The 18,850-nt window shown below is 40.1% G+C and overlaps 2 protein-coding genes across 3 annotated transcripts in view; both read right to left on the bottom strand.

The window, feature by feature from the left end:
• Positions 1–18,850, bottom strand: part of myo1d (myosin 1D) — a 109,248-nt gene that overhangs the window by 61,354 nt on the left and 29,044 nt on the right. Inside the window, exons 6-11 of the mRNA XM_074619332.1 lie at positions 18,612–18,707; positions 17,632–17,748; positions 16,486–16,689; positions 15,933–16,078; positions 14,561–14,675; positions 14,253–14,423 (exon numbers count right to left, since the gene is read on the bottom strand). Coding sequence (XP_074475433.1) covers positions 14,253–14,423; positions 14,561–14,675; positions 15,933–16,078; positions 16,486–16,689; positions 17,632–17,748; positions 18,612–18,707 — 849 coding nt within the window. The remainder of the gene's footprint in view (positions 1–14,252; positions 14,424–14,560; positions 14,676–15,932; positions 16,079–16,485; positions 16,690–17,631; positions 17,749–18,611; positions 18,708–18,850) is intronic.
• Positions 1–18,850, bottom strand: part of armc7 (armadillo repeat containing 7) — a 143,408-nt gene that overhangs the window by 110,118 nt on the left and 14,440 nt on the right. The window lies entirely within an intron of this gene.

Here is an 18,850-nt window from a genome sequence, read left to right as displayed (position 1 = left end):
AAAACACCAACGCTGTCAGGGTGGATGAAGTCTCACAGAAAAGAGGAGGAGAAAGAAGGAGAACAAGAGAGAGAGTAAGACAGGAAGACGTGATGAATACCATTCAGGAACGGGGGCAACAGAGACGGTGAGACAAGGACCGAGGAAGAGGAGGAGAGATGAATGTAGCGTGATGGGAAGAGACAGTGCAAGCAGAGTGTGTGTGTGTGTGTGTGTGTGTGTGTGTGTGATACTGATGCCGGTATGTAGGCCAGTTAGCAGGAGAGCAGGGACGGAAGAAGCATGAATGGAACTGCAGAAAGGTCTGCCACAGCCTAGCAACAGCTTCTGATGAGCATGATTACACTTCCTGTTTCATCCTCGTCTGCAAAGCTGCCGGTGACTAGTAAGTGTGTGACGTGTTGTGCTGAGAGGAGTAAAGTTGTGTGTGATTCACTAAAAGTATTATGCTGACATCAGAGACTAGAGGAGGGAGACAGGAGTGGAGAGAGGAATCCCACGCTCTCATAACAACCCCACAGAGAGAGAGAGGAGTGATTAGCATGTAAGAACAGAAAGGCCAAGAGAGCAGGAAGCTGCACGATTAAAGCTCATGTTAACAAGCAGGTCTTCATCTAAGAATGAAGCTCAACAGTGAGTTTCCAGAAGTGAAAATCCCATTCATATTCTGAATTAAGGATATAAATTATTAGCCATAATGTCGTAAGCATCAAAGGTAGACAAATAAAACATTTACAGCTACATTGTCTTATACCTAGATGCTGTTTCTGTCAGCCGAGCCAACGCAGTGCGTTCCACGACTTTGCGTCTTTGTGAAAGTGTTGACTGACTCATCGTAGCGCTCTCACAAGACAATCACACAGACGGTGAAAGAAGAAACAATCCCATATGAGAGCAACTACTGCAAACACAATAAAAACCTCACAGAGACAGACAGATTTACATCAGAGAGCTGAATGAATCAGTCGGACTGAATGAAAACCACACAGGACAGATCCCAGTGAAACTCCTCAGTGAAGTCACAAAACTGTTTACCTCCCTGACACTTCACAAATCTACTGACGCATTGAAGCGCTTCCAGTTGTATTCTCTCAAGTTTTTTATTGCCAACACAGTGATGTGCTCGTAACTTAGATGACGATCGCCGCGCTCACAGTTTGGAGAATCAGACAAGAGCGCCGGCACGGAAGCTAAACAATGTCCTGCTGTGGACGCCACGTATCCCAAAGTCGCAAAATAACACAAACTAACACAAACTAACCAATCGATGCAGCGGTAGACCATCAACTTCTCTGTTCCTCGAGGTAAAATGACTGTTTTTATGAATGGCTTTGAAGACAGCATCATAACGGCTTCAGTCCCAGTCAGAAAGAGCTGTCTGATGTTGAGGTGAAGCGGTGAAAATATTCTAAATATAGCGTATACTTGATTGGATATTGATTTGTTTTAGGTAGCTATAATATGTTTCTCCTGCTCCCGTCCACAGCTGCTTTACCTCGCCGTCAGGCAGCCCTTTCTGACGGGAACTGAAGTCGTTATATCCCTCTCTTCAAAGCCACCAGACTACATTCACAAAAACAGTCATTTTACCTCGTAGTACGCAGAAGTATACGCACTTCAAAAGATCACAACTAACCCTCTCAGTTATTTCCAAACTTAGCACAGCTAACTTTGACTCAGCTAGTGCTAGCGTTCACATTATTCATAACCTTATTGATTGGCTTACTTTGGTACATCACTGCTTTCTGCCACGGCTGAGAGGGACACAATTAGAAACACTTTCTCTAATATAGAGCTCCAAACACCATTTCAATAAAGTCTCAAGATCTTAATTTCAAGCCTGTAAATCTCCACAAGAGCTTGACTTGACTGTCTGAAGATGAGGAGATAATCTATTTGGAAATGAAGAAGACACATTTCCAGGAGATAAATACTACTGACACTTAGACGAAACAAACACATGAATGCACACAAACAAACAAACAGAGAGAAGAGAGAGACAAACAGATGCACTATCAGACAGACAGCCTGCATCTGCTGGAAGCCACACTACCCCGCATCCATCACCATCAGTTACACACACATGCACTTACAGCACACAAACAAACATGCACTAGTATGCACACACACACACACACTTCTTGGCAGCTTTATTATTAGCACCTCCTCTGTGTTTGGGACTCAGCCTAGTGTTGAGACCGAGGGTGTGATGGAAATGGCTGTGTAAGTGTGTGTGTGTGTGTGTGTGTGTGTGTGTGTGTGTGTGTGTGTAGACGGAGGACACACGAATAGAAGCAGAACAAGGTCAGACTGAATGAGGAGTGGAGGAATATTAAGATGAGCCAACAGGAGACTTATATTATATTACACTTCTAAATCAGAAATAATAATCAACAGTGGGAATAAACACGTACCGATATTTATCAAGCTTATTTATATGACAGCATTTATTCCTCAGAGATATTACAACCTGCAGCATGGACACAATTATTCCAGGACACACTGGGAGATGTTGGTTTTAGTGCTGAAACAATTAGTTGATTAATCTCAGCTTCTAAAATGTGATTTATTGTTTTGCCTTTTCTGTTTTTTTAATCATTGCAAATTAAATATCTCTTGGTTTTGAGCTGATGGATGGAAAAAAATCAAGCAATTAAAGACATCATTTTGGACTCTATAAAACTGTAATGGGCATTTTGGACAATTTTGACTTGTCTCCAACAAGTAGCTTGCAAACTACCAGTATCTCGCTTTGACCGTTCTGAGCGAGTGGCTCGCCAAAGTTTCAAAGAATATGTAAATTTGAAAACACAAAGTCACTTCGGAAACCTGTTTAAATTTCTATCCAATCAAATTCACAGACATCCCGCCCCCCCCCCCCCCCCCCCCCTTCTGACACAAAATGATTATTTGCCAATCAGCTGTCAAATTAAACGAGTTACGCTGCCGTGACGCCGTAACATTAAGCGATGTTGGCCGACTTGCAAGCGCACACCGGATTTGACAACAACTGCAAAAAATAGCCAATAAAAGACAAAGAATATCCTATTCTCATGAGGAATGGGTTGTTTCTTTTCACGAATGTGAATGATAAGCGTGTCAGTTAGTTAAAGATGTAACGTCGAGCGGCACTTCCGCAGTCCACGACAACTTTTTATGGGACCTTCCGGCTGGTAGCAGTCCACGAACAGAGGAGGTAAAGGAGCTGAATACAACAGTCTCTGTTTACCAAACTGACGAAGGCTGACGCAGCAACAGAGGCTTCGTTTAGTGGCGTACATCCTAATGAAACACAAAAAGCCCTTCGCCTATATGGCGTGATTGTAAGAGAGGCGATGACTGCGGTGGCTGAAATGTTATTAAAGGATCATAAAAGTTAGAATGATGTCTGCTATTGGCGACGTACAACTTGATGAGTTGCTCTCAGCCACTTTCATTCAGAAATCAGTGGATTAATCAAGAGTTTAACTGATAATGAAAATAACTATTAGTTGTAGCCAGCTTGTTTTTACATTTATGTTGCCAGTACGAGTATAAGTGTTCATTATAAAAGTCGTGTTTCTGCTTCTCAGCCAACAAAAGGTGATGAGACATCTTTGACCTCGGTTATTTTAGCCTTCAGTTACTTACAAACGTTGAAAGATAAATTCTGATTCAATAATTGGATTCAGTACTTGACCGCTGCTGAGCTGTTAAACCTCATGAATACACTGTTACATAATATTATATCCACACAAGAGTGAATGTGAGGCAGTGCTTCTATAGTTAAAGTGAACAGTGGTTGTGGTGATATATGACTTTTCTCTGCAAACACAATCTTAAGACAGTAATGAGAGCTAAAGGTGAGAATGTGCAGAAGCATCTTATCATCTCTTCCTGTCACTTTAACACCGGGTGTTGCTCCGGTCTGTACCCGAGACAGTCGGTCCACCATGTTCTTGTTATTTTCTCTCCCTTTCCGTCTCTCACCTTCTCACCTCACTTCTCCCTCTCTTCACAGTTTTCCTGACTCTTTTTCTCTGCAACTTTCTCTCATTTATATGTTCCTGTCTCCACCCGGCCTGCTCCGTTCTGCCTTTGTCTATATTATATTTAATAAAATATCGTTCTTTCCACCGTGACTGTGTCATCGGCGGTCCTCGGGGTTCCCCACACACAACAGGATATCCCATCGTAAAAAAATTGAGCATGTTTAAGATCTGAAATCGGTGCGGCCGAGACGATCGGGGGTTGAAAAATCACTCTTAACATACCTCACACCACAGGAACATCTGGAAAGATAATCTTTAGAACCATCAAGGAGGGAGGAATCAGGCACCAAATCAGCTTGATTCTCGTGTAGCGTGAACACGGCATTACCTCAGTCTAGTTTCTAGTGTCTCTCTGTGCCTGAAACCGCTTTCTTTCTATCTCCTTAATTAATCTCTTGATTTGACTATCTGCCTATCAGTCATTTCTACTATACAGACAATCCATTTTCAAATGAGAGAAGAGGGTAATATGAAGGCTAGGCTGGCTATAGAGGACTGAATTATTACTTCACAGCTTTGGAAACGATGGCTTCGTTGACGTATATGTAGTTGAGCTGGTTGATTAATGGATTGGTCGATCAACAGAAATGTCATTATAACAATTTAAGTCATTTTTAAAGAACAATGCTGGTTTCAGCATCTCAAATGTAATGGACGTGCTGCTTTTCTTCATCTTACATGACTGTAAATAGAACATCTTTGGGTTTTGGACTGGGTTCTGTCACTTTAATAGGCCAAACGATTCATCTGAAACATATTCATGCTACTGCACATGCTACTGGTATTTCATTCTGTAAGGTGTGTTGGTCCTGGCTGGGAAAGCTTGCTGAATTTGCTCTTTCTCACCACCACCGCTGCTTTACATTCACGGAGTGGTACAGTACGCCTGCTCAGCATAGTCACTGTGTTTTACTGCCTGAAATAGCATCACTGAAATAAGGTTGAAGAATTTAAGAAAAAGTGTGTTTAAATACACGATGGAAACTATTTAAGGAAATATATACGACAGACATTTCTATAAAGTTTTGACGATATGTATCGTCACATTGCCCAGACCTAGTGTTGGCTGGTAGACTTCTCTCTGGTGGATCAAACTGCTCTGTTGTCCACATACATATAATAGGTCATTTTGACACTCCTTATCCACTCCTCTCCTGCAATCACTTCTCCAACAATCACAGCCATCTACAGTACGAGGGCACGAGCCAGACCTCCCGATGAGCAGCAACCTGTCAGCAACTCACAGTGGGTACCGCGGGAGCTAATCCAGGCGGCAGATGAGGAGATTCATAGTGCATCTCATGCCCAATGCACTGAGTGGCAGCTGTCAGGGTATTAAAACACTGAGCATCGAGCTACATCCTCTCTAGACACACTTATATATATATCTATATGAGGCTACTACATCCACTGCTTCATGCTCTCATAGAACTCAGTTACACTTCTCTCTGTGTGTCCTTGGTGACCTTGTGCCTCCCTGGAGCTAATGAATGGAGTATGTCTCTGATTAGCATCACCAACACATGGCCCTTGAAAGCTTTACCACTTAGCGCAGACCCCCTACATGCATTAAATACATGTGGCAGCAGGCGGAGGACACACATGTACACATCACATCCTGTTAGCATGCTGCACCTGTACACGCCACGTGCTGAGAGAAAAGTACATTTAGATGGAAGGTGAGAAAATAAAAATAAAGAATTCGAAGTGATAAAGGAAGTGAAGACAACAGAGAGCTGATTGTGGAAGAGAAACAACTGAAGAGAGAGTACGGAGAGGCAGGAAATGAAGCTGCCAGGATGGCTGCTCCAAAAGAAACTACCGTGTCAGCAAATGATTAAAAGTAAAAAAAAAGCACATCTGGGAAGATCAAAGCGGAGTACAGTGAGACGAGGAGAGCGTTGGGATGAGGGAGGGGAGGAGATGAGTAAAAAAAGACATGAGCAAAGAGAGGATTGTAACCGTCCGCTAGGAGCAGGGAACAGAAATGAAAGATTTTACAGCTAAGACACATGTTGATGCTTCAGCTGATTAAAGAATAAGGCTGATGTTATTTTATAGAATAAATAAAACCAATGAAAAGACCAAAACCAACGATGAGTTATTCCGTCTGTCAATACTTTCTGTCCCTCTCCTGTCTCTGGGACTCCACTAACCCATTGGATCCTATAGAGACACCACGGAAATATTTAAATCTGCAGGAAATTCGTTTTGTACCACTAGAGGTCAGCAGAAACAAGCTTGTACCACAAGACTGACATATTGTATGCTTTTCAGGGCTGTCAATCAATTAAAATATTTAATCGCAAATGAATCACCCATTTTTTATCTGTTCAAAATGTACCTTAAAGGGAGATTTGTCAAGTATTTAATACTCTTATCAACATGGGAGTGGGCACATATGCTGCTTTATGTAAATGTATGTATATATTTATTATTGGAAATCAAATAACAACACAAAACAATGACAGATATTGTCCAGAAACCCTCACAGGTACTACATTTAGCATAAAACAATATGCTCCAATCACAACATGGCAAACTGCAGCCCAACAGGCAACAACAGCTGTCAGTGTGTCAGTGTGCTGACTTGACTATGACTTGCCCCAAACTGCATGTGATTATCATAAAGTGGTCATGTCTGTAAAGGGGAGACTCGTGGGTACCCATAGAACCCATTTACATTCACACATCTGGAGGTCAGAGGTCAAGGGACCCCTTTGAAAACGGACATGACAGTTTTTATTTAGCACAAGTTTGGAGCGTTAATGTAATTAGTTTGACAGTTACCTACTGTATACTTCAGCGGTTCCAGCTTTCTTGTTGCCGTACTAATTCAGTTTCGATAAAACTCTTGTGTAATTCTAATTCCTTTTCCTGATTTGTAATCAGTATCATTTAATTTGTTGCGTTTTATCCAATACTGCCATTAAAAAACTGCAAAAGGCCAACTGCTGTCTTCAACCTCATGTGTTTAGTTTGCTGAACAGCTGTGCACCTACACACATACTGGAGGCAGATTAATGTGCTTTTAATCATTTTTGGACAACAGTGGAGCTCCATGGCACAGAGGAAGAAAGGCAATAAGAAGAATAAAGCACATCGCCAGCCAGTTTGGCTGTGGTGCAATGAGCTAGAAATAGAATAAAACACTGTATGACTCAAGTAAACAATTACGCAGTTCGCTGGCAGAAGGTCAAAAAAAAAAGTAAAACATTTATGAAACTAGTTCAGTTTCAGTCTAACAAACACAACGTGATGGAAACCAACTGGAGACAGCCGGATTTTACTGCACCAACGCACAAGCAGAAAAGATCACACTGAAGCATCATCCGCAGCGCATCACATTCAAGCTTTTCCCTTTCGGTAAGAAAGACATCTCTGTAAACAAGCTCAAAGCGTCTGATTAATTCATAACAAGGCTGAGGAGCCGGGAAGCCAGTAAAAAGAGTTTCTCATCAACAGACTGCGAAGCAACATGACATATTGAGATGTGGACGCTCACAACAGAGGGCATCTGTTAGCGATCTAAACTTACTTCTTTTCCTCTTCTGCTTTTGATCTGTCTTTTTCAGGACTGTGTGTATGTACTGTATGCTTTGTGCACTGTGACAGCCACGTGCCATTAAACGTGGGTGTGATGTACTATGCACCTGCAGCATCTAGTGATGAATGAATGAATGAATGAAGAGGGTTAACAGCCAGGACAAGGTGTACCGAGTAAAGACAGAGTCTAGCATCCTTCAGTACTGGAAGCACAGTGAGATCGTATATAACTGCAGACAACCAACACAGATTGTGTTACAGGACATCTCCTAGAATAGATCTCTGACTCAGTCTCTTCCTTTGCATCTCTCCTCAATTCTTGGCAGTGATGCACTCATACATTTCTGATTCATTGTGTTCTGCATGATAATCAATATATATGTTTTTGTTTGTTTTTGTGGCGGTAGCGGCAGCGAGAGACAGGGGTTGGCTATGGAACAAAAATAAATGAAAAATGACTCAATAAATAGATAAAAATGTCATTAAATGTAGTAAAAATAATATTAAAAATAAATGTAGCCATTAATTAATTGATAAAATGTGACATAAATTGATATTTCTGTTTTAATTTGCTTCTTTATTTATCTATCTTTGTATTAATTCCCTTATATATTTACTCTTCTGTCTAATTTTCCCTTGTATTTATGTATGTATTTATTTTGATTAATTTTTTAATTATTATTTTGTTTTATTTATTTTTTATTTATTCATAAATTTTTTATTTTTGCATTTATTGTTTATCAATTGTTAAATTAATGTATTTTTTATTAAATTTTTTTTAAAATGTAATATTATTTTTTAAATTAATTTATTTTTTATTTATTCATTTATTTTTGCATTGGTTTTATTTTATAATAAATGTGCGTATGCATTTATGTATATATTTGAATTTATTTATGCACAATTTTCCCTTTCCATTTCCCCGAACTTATTCTTTTCTTTGTTGTGATTCATTTTTGACATTTTAAAAGAGCAGCTTGACAAAAATATCTCAACTCAAGGTCTGACTGATAGTACTCGTTTCTGAAGCTTTCAACCAACTTGCATCCCTCCTCATCTGATGGAGTTGCTCGGCAACCGAGTTGGACCTTGTGTTGAGATCCATTCTCAAACTACAGTACTTTTTTACTTTTAAAGTAACACGGTAGACGGTTACTTGACATTTGCTCCCAGAAATCCCACTTCCATATAAATGAGGTATATATAGATCTTTTCTTTTTCATTAAAGCCACAGTGTGCAGAATATTTATGTGCTTATAACAACTTTCAAATTGTTCTCAGGGCATACATTTTTATTTGCTAAAAAAACGAGACATTTGTGCAAACTATGTGTGACGGTATCGGCATACAAAGCTATACTACCACATACTGTAGTACAGCATCTTTAAGTCTTATACTACTGATAATATCACTAACATAAAATTCGTGCACTGATAATCAGGGATAAAAAACACTAAGATGATTCGTGGTGAATTTCCATTAGCAGGATAAACCTTGAATATCCTCACGAGTGACTTGAAAAAGTTGTCTTCATGGTAGAAAATGGAAAAATAGAGCCTGATTTAAAAAAAGAAATACAGGAATTATCATGTAAAATGACATAATGTTGCTATTTTTAAAAATTATTTATTTTTTATTTATGCAGGAGGACCTTATGATTTATGATGACCTCATTTAAGATTATTTGCTTTTCACTAAAAAAGATGTGTGTCCTTTCTGTGATACAATACAACTATTTGTTTCTTAACAAAATGTGAGGCAAAGTGATTCCAGATGTTTTAGTGCCATTTTAGGATTTTGATGATTATTGGGATAATATAGGGAATTATTTTGTCCATGATAATCATGACATGAAATGTTCATATCGTCCCATGCCTACCGATAATCTTCATCTTCACAAAATGTATGTGTAAATCTATGACGTCAGTATATAATAGTCGATAGGCTACTGTTGCATCAGCTGGTGGCTTAAGAAGTGAAGAGGTACTGCACTAAAAACAAAGCTTAAATTAGTTTTCTGGCCACTTGGGTGAAGCTGTAAATATTGACATTATCATTTTATAGTTGTTATGGCGAACATGTCAGCAAATTTGCATATTCACACATCCAGCAGATGCAGAGCAACATCAGCTTGTCGTGTTTCTGGCCACCTGATGAGTGGAAGTCTAATATCAGCTCTCCTTTTAGCTGGTTTTGTCTCTACCAACTCCTGAGAAAGATATCTGTGTTTCTATCTGCTAAATGTTTCTCTGTGTTCACCAGCTAGTTGCTAACTTTGCCTGTCTGCCATTTGGTGCTGGGCTGGTAGTGCACACTGGGTTTATTGGAGGATTTTACACTGAAAACAGCTGGCTGCTGCTGGAAATGAGGTTGATGAGTGAAGTTTGTGGAGCGGAAAACCAAAACAAACAATGAGCTACAAGAGTGAAGCAGATTCCTCTGATGTTTTCTCACTACAAGCATTTCACATTATACATACAGTAGTCATTTGATGCATTGCTAATTTAAAAAAATATAGTGATGAGTAGAGCGTTAAAATATGCTGGAATATACCACTAATACAGGCTCTATCAGTCATCATTTACTCTATTTCTAGCCCTCGTTTTCACTCTCCCTACATGCCTCAACCCTTTTCTCTCCCTTCATGTGCATATCTCACTTCCCAGTCTCTCCCTCTCTCTCACTTCATCTTTATCCCAACCTTCACACTTTCATCCTGGCAAGCAGACTTGAAGACATGTGAGCTACGAGGCTGCTGGAGAGCCACGTGGGTGTTTAAAGTCTGCAGAGCTCGTGCACACTTTGTACCCTCACACAGCCTCAGAACTTCCCCCAGCAGCTCATTTGCATCCTGAGTGTGGGATGGGATGTCTATTTTGGGTCATACTAATATACAGTGAGACTATTTCTTTCTCTTTCTTTCTTTGGATGAAAGTAATTCACAAATTAAAAACAATAAAAAAAAGACTGCAAATATCACTATGACCACTAAGTGGTGCTGAAAACAAAAAGTCTAATCACACGTGAGAGTCCTCCTGCTACACTTTTCAATTAATGTCCAAATGGGACAATTACTCACCCTCAAAATTAGTCAATGTCTCAATAAACATAAGTCCACAGACAAAAAAAGAGCTCATTCTGGTATTGGTCAAATAAAGAAGTCTAAGAGGAACAGAATGAAATATAGAGAAAAGATTCATTCAACCCATGTGGCTCTATTGTGTTCTTCCAGTGTGCCACCTCTGATGTGAGGACTTAGTTTTTCTATTCAAATACATTTAGTAAAGGAAACAAAACCATATGTATGAACATACACCCCTATATACACTCTGCTTTTTAACTAACATTGCTTCTCATTAGGGATGCTCATTTTGAAAAAAATTCTGAGCCGCTCAGCTTTTGAGTTAATTATTAACATTTCTTTTATCTGTTTTATCCGGTAGCGTTAATCGGTTAATTATGGACATCCCTACTTCTCATGTTGGAAACAAAGAGTATCTTTTCAGGGTCAATCTAATAAATCTAAATCTAATCGGTTTCCCTCTAGTACATAATGAAACTAAAATTACTGCCTCGCAGTTGTATGCCTCCGCCAACCAGTCAAGTTGCTTTGACCACCAAATTCTCATCAGTTCATCCTTGAGTCCAGGTGGACGTTTGTGCCAAATTTGAAGAAATTCCCTTCAGGCGTTCCTAAGATATGGCGTTCACGAGAATGAGTCGGACGGATGGACAACCTGAAAATGGCTTTTGCTGGCGCGGAGGCATAAAAAGTCAATTTTAGTTTCACGTACGCAACTTGTATATTTTGTATTATTTTGTACAAAGGCTAGGCTTTTAGCAATACCATGAATAATTATATTGTACACGGGTAACACGTTACTTTAACTCGCCATATATAGCATTTATAAACAGTCGATATGGCCAAAAACTTCTAGCCCGATATAAGTCATTTCATATCTTGATAACAATATATATCACGATACAGCATGCTTTCTGGTAGTTCAATAAATAAATAGTCTACATGAAATAACCACATGGTAAAACCTATTTTTGTATATTCCAGTGTGAACTTAAATACTTAACAAATGAGAAGTACTGCGTATTTTCTCATTTTAAGGACTTGAGTGCAAAATGAACATAAAAGTTTTAAGTGAAATTATAAAGAATAAATAAATAAATAAATAAAGGCCTAGCCTATATTACGATGGAAACAATATAGAAAAATATATACAATAGACATTTTTATATAGTTTCCACAATATATATCGTCATATTGTCCAGTCCTAATAAGCAGTATATAAACAATTATTATTAAAAAAACACTATAATGTAGTTGCAACAGATGTAAATTAATGCATTTGCCAACAACTGTAACTCCTCCTGTGGAGGCTGGTGTGTAAATAGATAATGCATTATAATATAATGAAACACAGTTGTCTTAAATAAGTCCTTATAGCTGCTTACAACCACATTACAGTGCTTTATAAACCATTTATTACATTATTTAGTGCTTATGAAAGCTTACTGTTGATGCAATGACAACATTAAAAGTTACATGTGAGCCTCGTCTTTCATGACTGTTAATGTTCATTTAAATGGTAATATACACTGAAAAAAATACCCCGGAGATCCACTAAAGCCTTCGACAATGTACACTACTTCCTGATAGAAAGTCCATTATGTGAATGTTGCCTGGCAACAGGACTCCAGACAGTACAGAAAAAGGATCTCTGGCTAATATTGATTCGTACCAATATTGGTTCCAGGAAGTAACAGCTGGATCACTGTAAGTTTCACGAGTCTGTATAAAGTCCAGAGGAGCAGGTCAGAGAGCAGCAGAGGGGCGACAGCAGGGAGAGTATCGACTCACGGATCAATACGCCGCCCTGCAGCACCGGAACAATCTTTACCTCGTCTTGACTCAACCTGGCTTTATTCACAGTGTGTGTTTTATTCACCTTGAACTTTAATGCGTTCTAAGGCTCAGTATTGGTTCTTGCGTGGGAACATATAGTTTCCAGGAAGCTTCTGAATAGGCGTTCTTAGCCTCACTTTGTGGCCTGTTGCTTTAAGTATTTACATCTACAGTACTGTACACTGACCAGAAATCATTTTCACTGCATCACCATCTCCCTCTCTTCTTCCCAGTTTCTCTGCTTGGTTTCTCCTCATAAATGTGTAAATACATTTCCTCTCACCTCCCGCCCTCCTGCCTCCTTCTCCCTCCAACACCCATCATAAACACAGCAAAGCACCAGCTCCATACGCTCCCATTGGCTGGCAGTGACATCACTTGTGCAAAGTGTCGAGTCAGACTCCGGCTCGCTCTCTCTGACAGCTGATGCCCCCTTGTGTCCGTATAGAAACTTGCAGTCATTTAAAAACTGTGTTTTGAAGTCTACTTAGCAGCTTTTACACGCTCAACATCTGCATAAACATCTGCATAAACTGACCCCAGATCAGTGAGTGACTTTCACCTTATCCAAGTTATCTGATCCCAAACAGAAACTGTGGATGTTAGCAGATTGGTTCATGTTTAGTCTGGCTGTAGAGACCGTTAGAGTGAATTAGACTGTGAGCCTTCCTGATTATTAAAACTAACAGGATCATGTTCAGGCACTAATGGTTACTTACTGCAAGGTGTAATCTGCCCTCTGCTGTTCTCAGGTTACTACAGCGACATCCTGCACCACCACAAGCTGATATACTGCTTGATGTTTATATGAAGGTTTATTGTTCATTTTATTGTTTTGCTTGTTTTATTATATTTCATATAATATAATTTATATTTTTTAAAGCCCCCCTTGAGTGTATTTTGTCATTTCTATGATATTTCATATTTATTTGAGTCGTTTGCTGACTAAGTTGATTAGCCACACTGTTTGCCAAACGCTTTTTGACAAAATAATTAAATTCCGTGCAGAATTACCTCAACACACTGACTGTCTCTCTCACTCGCTCTCTTCTTTCCTGTCTCCTCCTGCTGGAGATAAATTAACGGAAAGTAGCCGATGCCGTTTTGGAGGTTTGCCGGCCTCTAACGGGTCCGAAACACACAACTTTCAGTCCAAAAGAAAACAAGAGAAAAGTCCCGTTGGAGAAATAAACGAATCACAGTGCAGCCCGGTGCCGTGTCGGTGCTGGACGGTGCTACTCCAAAACGTCCCGAAACATGTCTATCCGTCCTGCGGTGCGCTGTGGCGGGCGTGCGGCGGTGCGGCTCCTCGGTGCAGCAGCAGCCAGACGGACGCCTCGCCAGGAGGAGACGGTGAAGAAGAGAGCGAGTGAGAGAGAGAGAGTCGGCGTGTTGCGCTAATTCTTGTCTCATTTGTGGTCTGATAAAAAGTAAATTCATCTAAACTGGGTTGAAAAACGATGCAATCTGGTTGCCGTGGTAATGAATTACGTCTGACTATTAACCACACCCCCATTCTGTTTTTTATTAACCAAAAAACAGGAAGTAAATCTGTCTGGAGGGGGGCTTTAAAATATCTTAAAATCCGTTTTTTATAGAACAATGTAGTTGAATTTGTGCCATTATTTTGCCTTGATTATTTATTATTTACGTTTTGTGTCTGTTGTTGTATTTTGGTATGTTGTTGAAACTGTGCAGCTAAAGTCTCTATTAGTTAATGTCAAAACAGTAATAAGTCTGAGTTTAGTGTTTCCTACCTTGCGGCTGGTGTAGTGGGCGTGTTTGGCCAGCTTGCCATTGAGCCCTTGGAGGAAAACCTCATCCGTAACTTTGCCCACATTCATACAGGCTTCGTCCAACACAGAGAAGATGCCCTTATGCTGCTGCTCCACCAAATCCACAATGATCTGGTTATTGAAGTAATCAATCTAACAACAGAGGACACAGAGGATAAAACACACTGTGTTAACATGACAGGAATATACAGCAGGCTATATACCTTGACAGGTGAATAAAAGTAATCCAACTCATTTCTTAAAATCTTTGAAAAACTTAACCTCCTTACATGTTTCCAGGGGATGCCTTCTCGTTGATACTCTTCCTGTTCCTGCTTCAGCACCAGCTGGATGAAGAGCTGCTGCAGCTTTTCATTACAGTAGTTGATGCAGAACTGTTCAAAGCTACAGAAACAGAGGAGATGAAATGTTAATTAGAAGTATTGCTCATTCTATACAGAGAGATGTAATCCAATGTAACATGTTTTACATAAAGATGCAGATGTTTTGAAGCTTTTTATATTGGTGGAATATTCTGTCTCACTGCTGTGTTCTTAGCCACCTGGCCAGTTGCATATGACTATAGTTTTGGCCTTAGATAGGCCCTGGCTAAGTCTGAAGTGAGAGCACTGTTGCTATAGGATAGGAGTATGTTAGAAGATCAATTAGCTAACTATTTCAACTGTTTATCCATAACTTTTGGGGATTTTTGTACCATATTCTTGAATTGTTTCTGAATATCTTTAACAGTTCTAATGACCATTGGATTTATGCTGTTTATCTTTCTGTTATTTTCTCTCATACTTGGTGTGGTGTTGCTGTTGCATCCGCCCTTATTTTCTCCTCTGTGAAGTGTTTTATTTCTCCCATAATGCATTGCACGACATTAGTAACTCATAGGGAAGCTTTATGCAACAGATTAAAGGGACTATTTGTAACTTTCAGAATTGCTTGTTAACAGCGACACCTGTGGCCGTTAAGTCAACGAAAGTCAGCGTCCTGTTGCTCGCGCTTGCTCGCTCTACATAGACATGAACGAGCATCGCTCAAAACAGTGAGGCGACACACGTCAGCTAAAAGCACAATATCACTCTATATTTCAGCTGCTTGGCAGTAATGTTAGCTGACCAGACGAAGGTCTCTCCATGAATCACTACTGATCCTAGTGTTGGCTTTTCCTGCTTCAGCCCCGAAGAGAAACATTATCGACTCCGAGCGCGCCCGCAGGGAGACACCGGCACCTGGTCGGAGGCGATAACGTTACTCGCTGCGGAGCTCCGTCACTTCACAAGACACGGGAAACCTCTGTTGGTCTGGAGGAGCTGCAGCATTTATTTCTGCACAAACGTCCACTGTACATTCACTAGATATTCTCAGAGCAAAACTAACTCTTCTGCAGTGTGGAGTGAGCGCGCATGAATGTGAGGTGGAACGAGAACGCGCGCGTTAAGTGAGTGCAGGCAGGCAGAGGAGATGTCTGAACAGCGTAGCCACACGTGAGCGCGCATGGGATCCCGACCCGGTAGATTTATACCTGTAAAAAGTTACAAACAGTCCCTTTAAGTGTCTATGGCAAGTCTGACTTAAAGTTCTATTTACTTTTATTTTTATGCAACCGGCAGCTGGTTAAATTAAATTAAAAATCAAATTAAAAATCCAAACCTGTTGTTCTGGAAGATCTCAAACCCGTAGATGTCCAGCACCCCGATGACGGTGTTCTTCCCGTGGACTCTGGCGTCGTAGTTTTTCACTTCAATGATGTCATTGATTCGTCCCACAATCCAGCAGAACAGGCGCTCGTACATGGCCTGAGGATGACAAAGCATTAAAAGTGTGTAGTAGCCCAATTAGCTGCTAGGTGGTGAGCCTTGCTCAAGGGGCTCGGAGTAGTCTAGCACAGATGGGTCACTGAAAGTGAAATGTCACAATATCAGTGAGTCAGACTTTTGTTCACAGCCCACAGTGCTGGTTTAGAAACGGCCTACATGCATTGCCTCCTCCACAGTCTCCAGCCTCAGTCTGGAGTCACAACATTGTGACTCACGCTCGTGTGATTCACAGTAAAAAAATACCGCCAAGCACCAAGTGAAATGTCACAACCCTCCGAGCAACAGCTGGCCAGTGTTGTTTCTTTTCTGTGCAGCCCACTACAGAGGAAGTGCTTTGCCTGACAGATGAACAACAACATGTAATTTTATATCTTCCCAACAATAACCTTGGCAAGAGCGTCCCGTCCGTAGCCGGCCTCTTGTGCCGTGTGCTGCTTTTCGATGACGTCTCGACCCGTGGCCACGGTGCGGTAGAGCAGGGCCTTCTCCACGTTCTCTTCTTTGGTGGACAGCAGCTCCCTGATCACGGACACCAGCTTCGTGCTCTCTATCAAGGTCACATCACCGTCAACCCCGAATGTCAGGTTGCCCTAAAAGAGAAGCCAGAGAGGACGGATTATTCTTCAGTACATTTTGGTTAAAGGAATAGTTCAACATTTTGGAAAATGCACTCATTCGCTTTCTTGCAGAGAGTTCAGGCCTTTATACACCAGGGGCGTGACAAATAAACAACCTGTGAATATTACATGTCTGGTGCTTTTATTGTGAAAGGTTAGAACAGAAGGAGCGGATCTGGTCTGCGCTGCCTTCGTCAAGGTTGAAAGAAGTATTAAAGTTCGCTGTCTTGGTTCAGACTATGTCTCAGAGTCTCTGTGTTGTTGTTTCAGAAATATAGAGTGCTCCAAGGATGATGTATTTTTGTAGGCAAAACAGGAAGTAATGGACTGGTTCCCTCGATAAAAAAACAATTTATATTATTATTACAATTATTATTACATTATTTTTATTTTACTTTATATTTAGCCATACATGTACTTTGTTCTCCAAGATACAAACTCATTTCATCCTATAATATAAATGAATAATACAAAGAGCATGCCATAACGTTATCATCATATGTAAATCCAAAAGCAATACATTTATGAGTGGAAAAGAAAGAAGAAAATTAATTAATTAAAAAATCACCAAAATAGGACATTATTACAAATTAATTATTATTATTATTATATATTATACAAATTTATTATTACAAATTATAGAGCTGTAAAAGAAACCATTACAGACATTTTTTTGTAAGATGAATTGTGAGCTGCTTTTGCATTGAACACAGAATACAGCGGTAAAAAGAAACAAAGAAAGTAAACAAACGGGTGAATATTCAAAGCCGTGCACTCTCTCTATCTTGGCGAGGATGCCGGTCCACTTTGCCAATACGGCGCTCATTGTCTAAAATCTACACACAGTATCTCCCGTACTGGGACGCAGCTGGCGTTAAGAGAGGAGCAGGGATTTTGATATTATCTTGGTATTACCAGATGTAGGATGGTGGCCAGGATCTTGTAAACAGTCTGAATCTCCTCCCCTGTGAAGCCGATCACTTTCATGGCATCGGCTACAGCTTTGAAATCGGCGCCATCGTTGATGGAAGACTGGAGAGAGAGAGAAAGGAGAAATGTTAGAGAAGGATGACAACGAAATGACTGAAAGTTAAAGGTGCAATTAATTGATAACATTCAGTCACTTTTTAAAGGATTATTTCATATTATTTAGGAAAAGCCATACTTTTATTCTGCACCTTTCTAAAAGCTCTGTGGATGTATTATTGTTTTTTAATTATTCGTCAACATAAAAATGTAATCAATAACACTTTTAAAGTTGACGGGATCAATCATTATAATGTTTAGTTAGCTTTCAAAGCAAGATTGTCACTTTTTCAACATTTTATCTTTAACAATTTGGACAATTTGTTGATTTCTTTTTCCAGCTGAAGCAAATATAAAATGTAGACAAATTACATTTTCCGTGAGTGTTTTGTCCCCGGAGTCGCAGCCTTTTCCTTTCTCTACCAATTATTCTAGCCGGGATATCAAATTCCCACAGTTCATTAGATTACAAACCGATGTTTCGCTGAGGCACACAGAGTACAAAACCGCCACCTCAGCCGTTTGTGTTCCATGACATCAGGCTGTTTGTTGCTGTCAAGTGGTTTTGTTCCTACTCATTAAGATCACGCAAAGACGGCGGCGCACAGCGGAGGTCTAAATAAAAAACACTCCTTTTACAGAGAGATGATGATTACTGAAATACTACATGTGATACTTTACACTCGTACCCCTGATTTGTTTAAAGAACGTGTAAACTGTGGTGAGGAAACGCACATCTGGAAGTCGTGTGTTGATTGTATTCATCCGTCTGCAAACAAACTTAAAGTCACACTGACGCTCTCAGACTTTAGTTGTGGGGGGTTTCATACTCTGCTACCTCCATTTGTGAGTTGAATTATAAGAAGTACCTTAATTTGACCTCCAACTTTGATGTAGTTGTAGGCCGTCGGGTCCTTCTGGATGTGAAGAGAGCGTAGCAGGGCATCTGGAGCTCCTCTGAGCAGCTAATGAAAGACCAAAAACATTCACACTGTACTTACAACACGTCATACAGAAACACTATTATACAGAGCAAACATATAATTCCTGACGTTTACTCATGCATAATGTACAGATTGCAGCCTGAGTCATCAGCATTTGTCCACCA

The sequence above is a fragment of the Sebastes fasciatus genome, chromosome 20 (genome assembly GCF_043250625.1).
Source record: "Sebastes fasciatus isolate fSebFas1 chromosome 20, fSebFas1.pri, whole genome shotgun sequence".
In the NCBI taxonomy this organism is placed as follows: domain Eukaryota; kingdom Metazoa; phylum Chordata; class Actinopteri; order Perciformes; family Sebastidae; genus Sebastes; species Sebastes fasciatus.
Note: the sequence above shows the minus strand (reverse complement) of the source record. Positions and strands in the feature narration are given on the sequence as shown.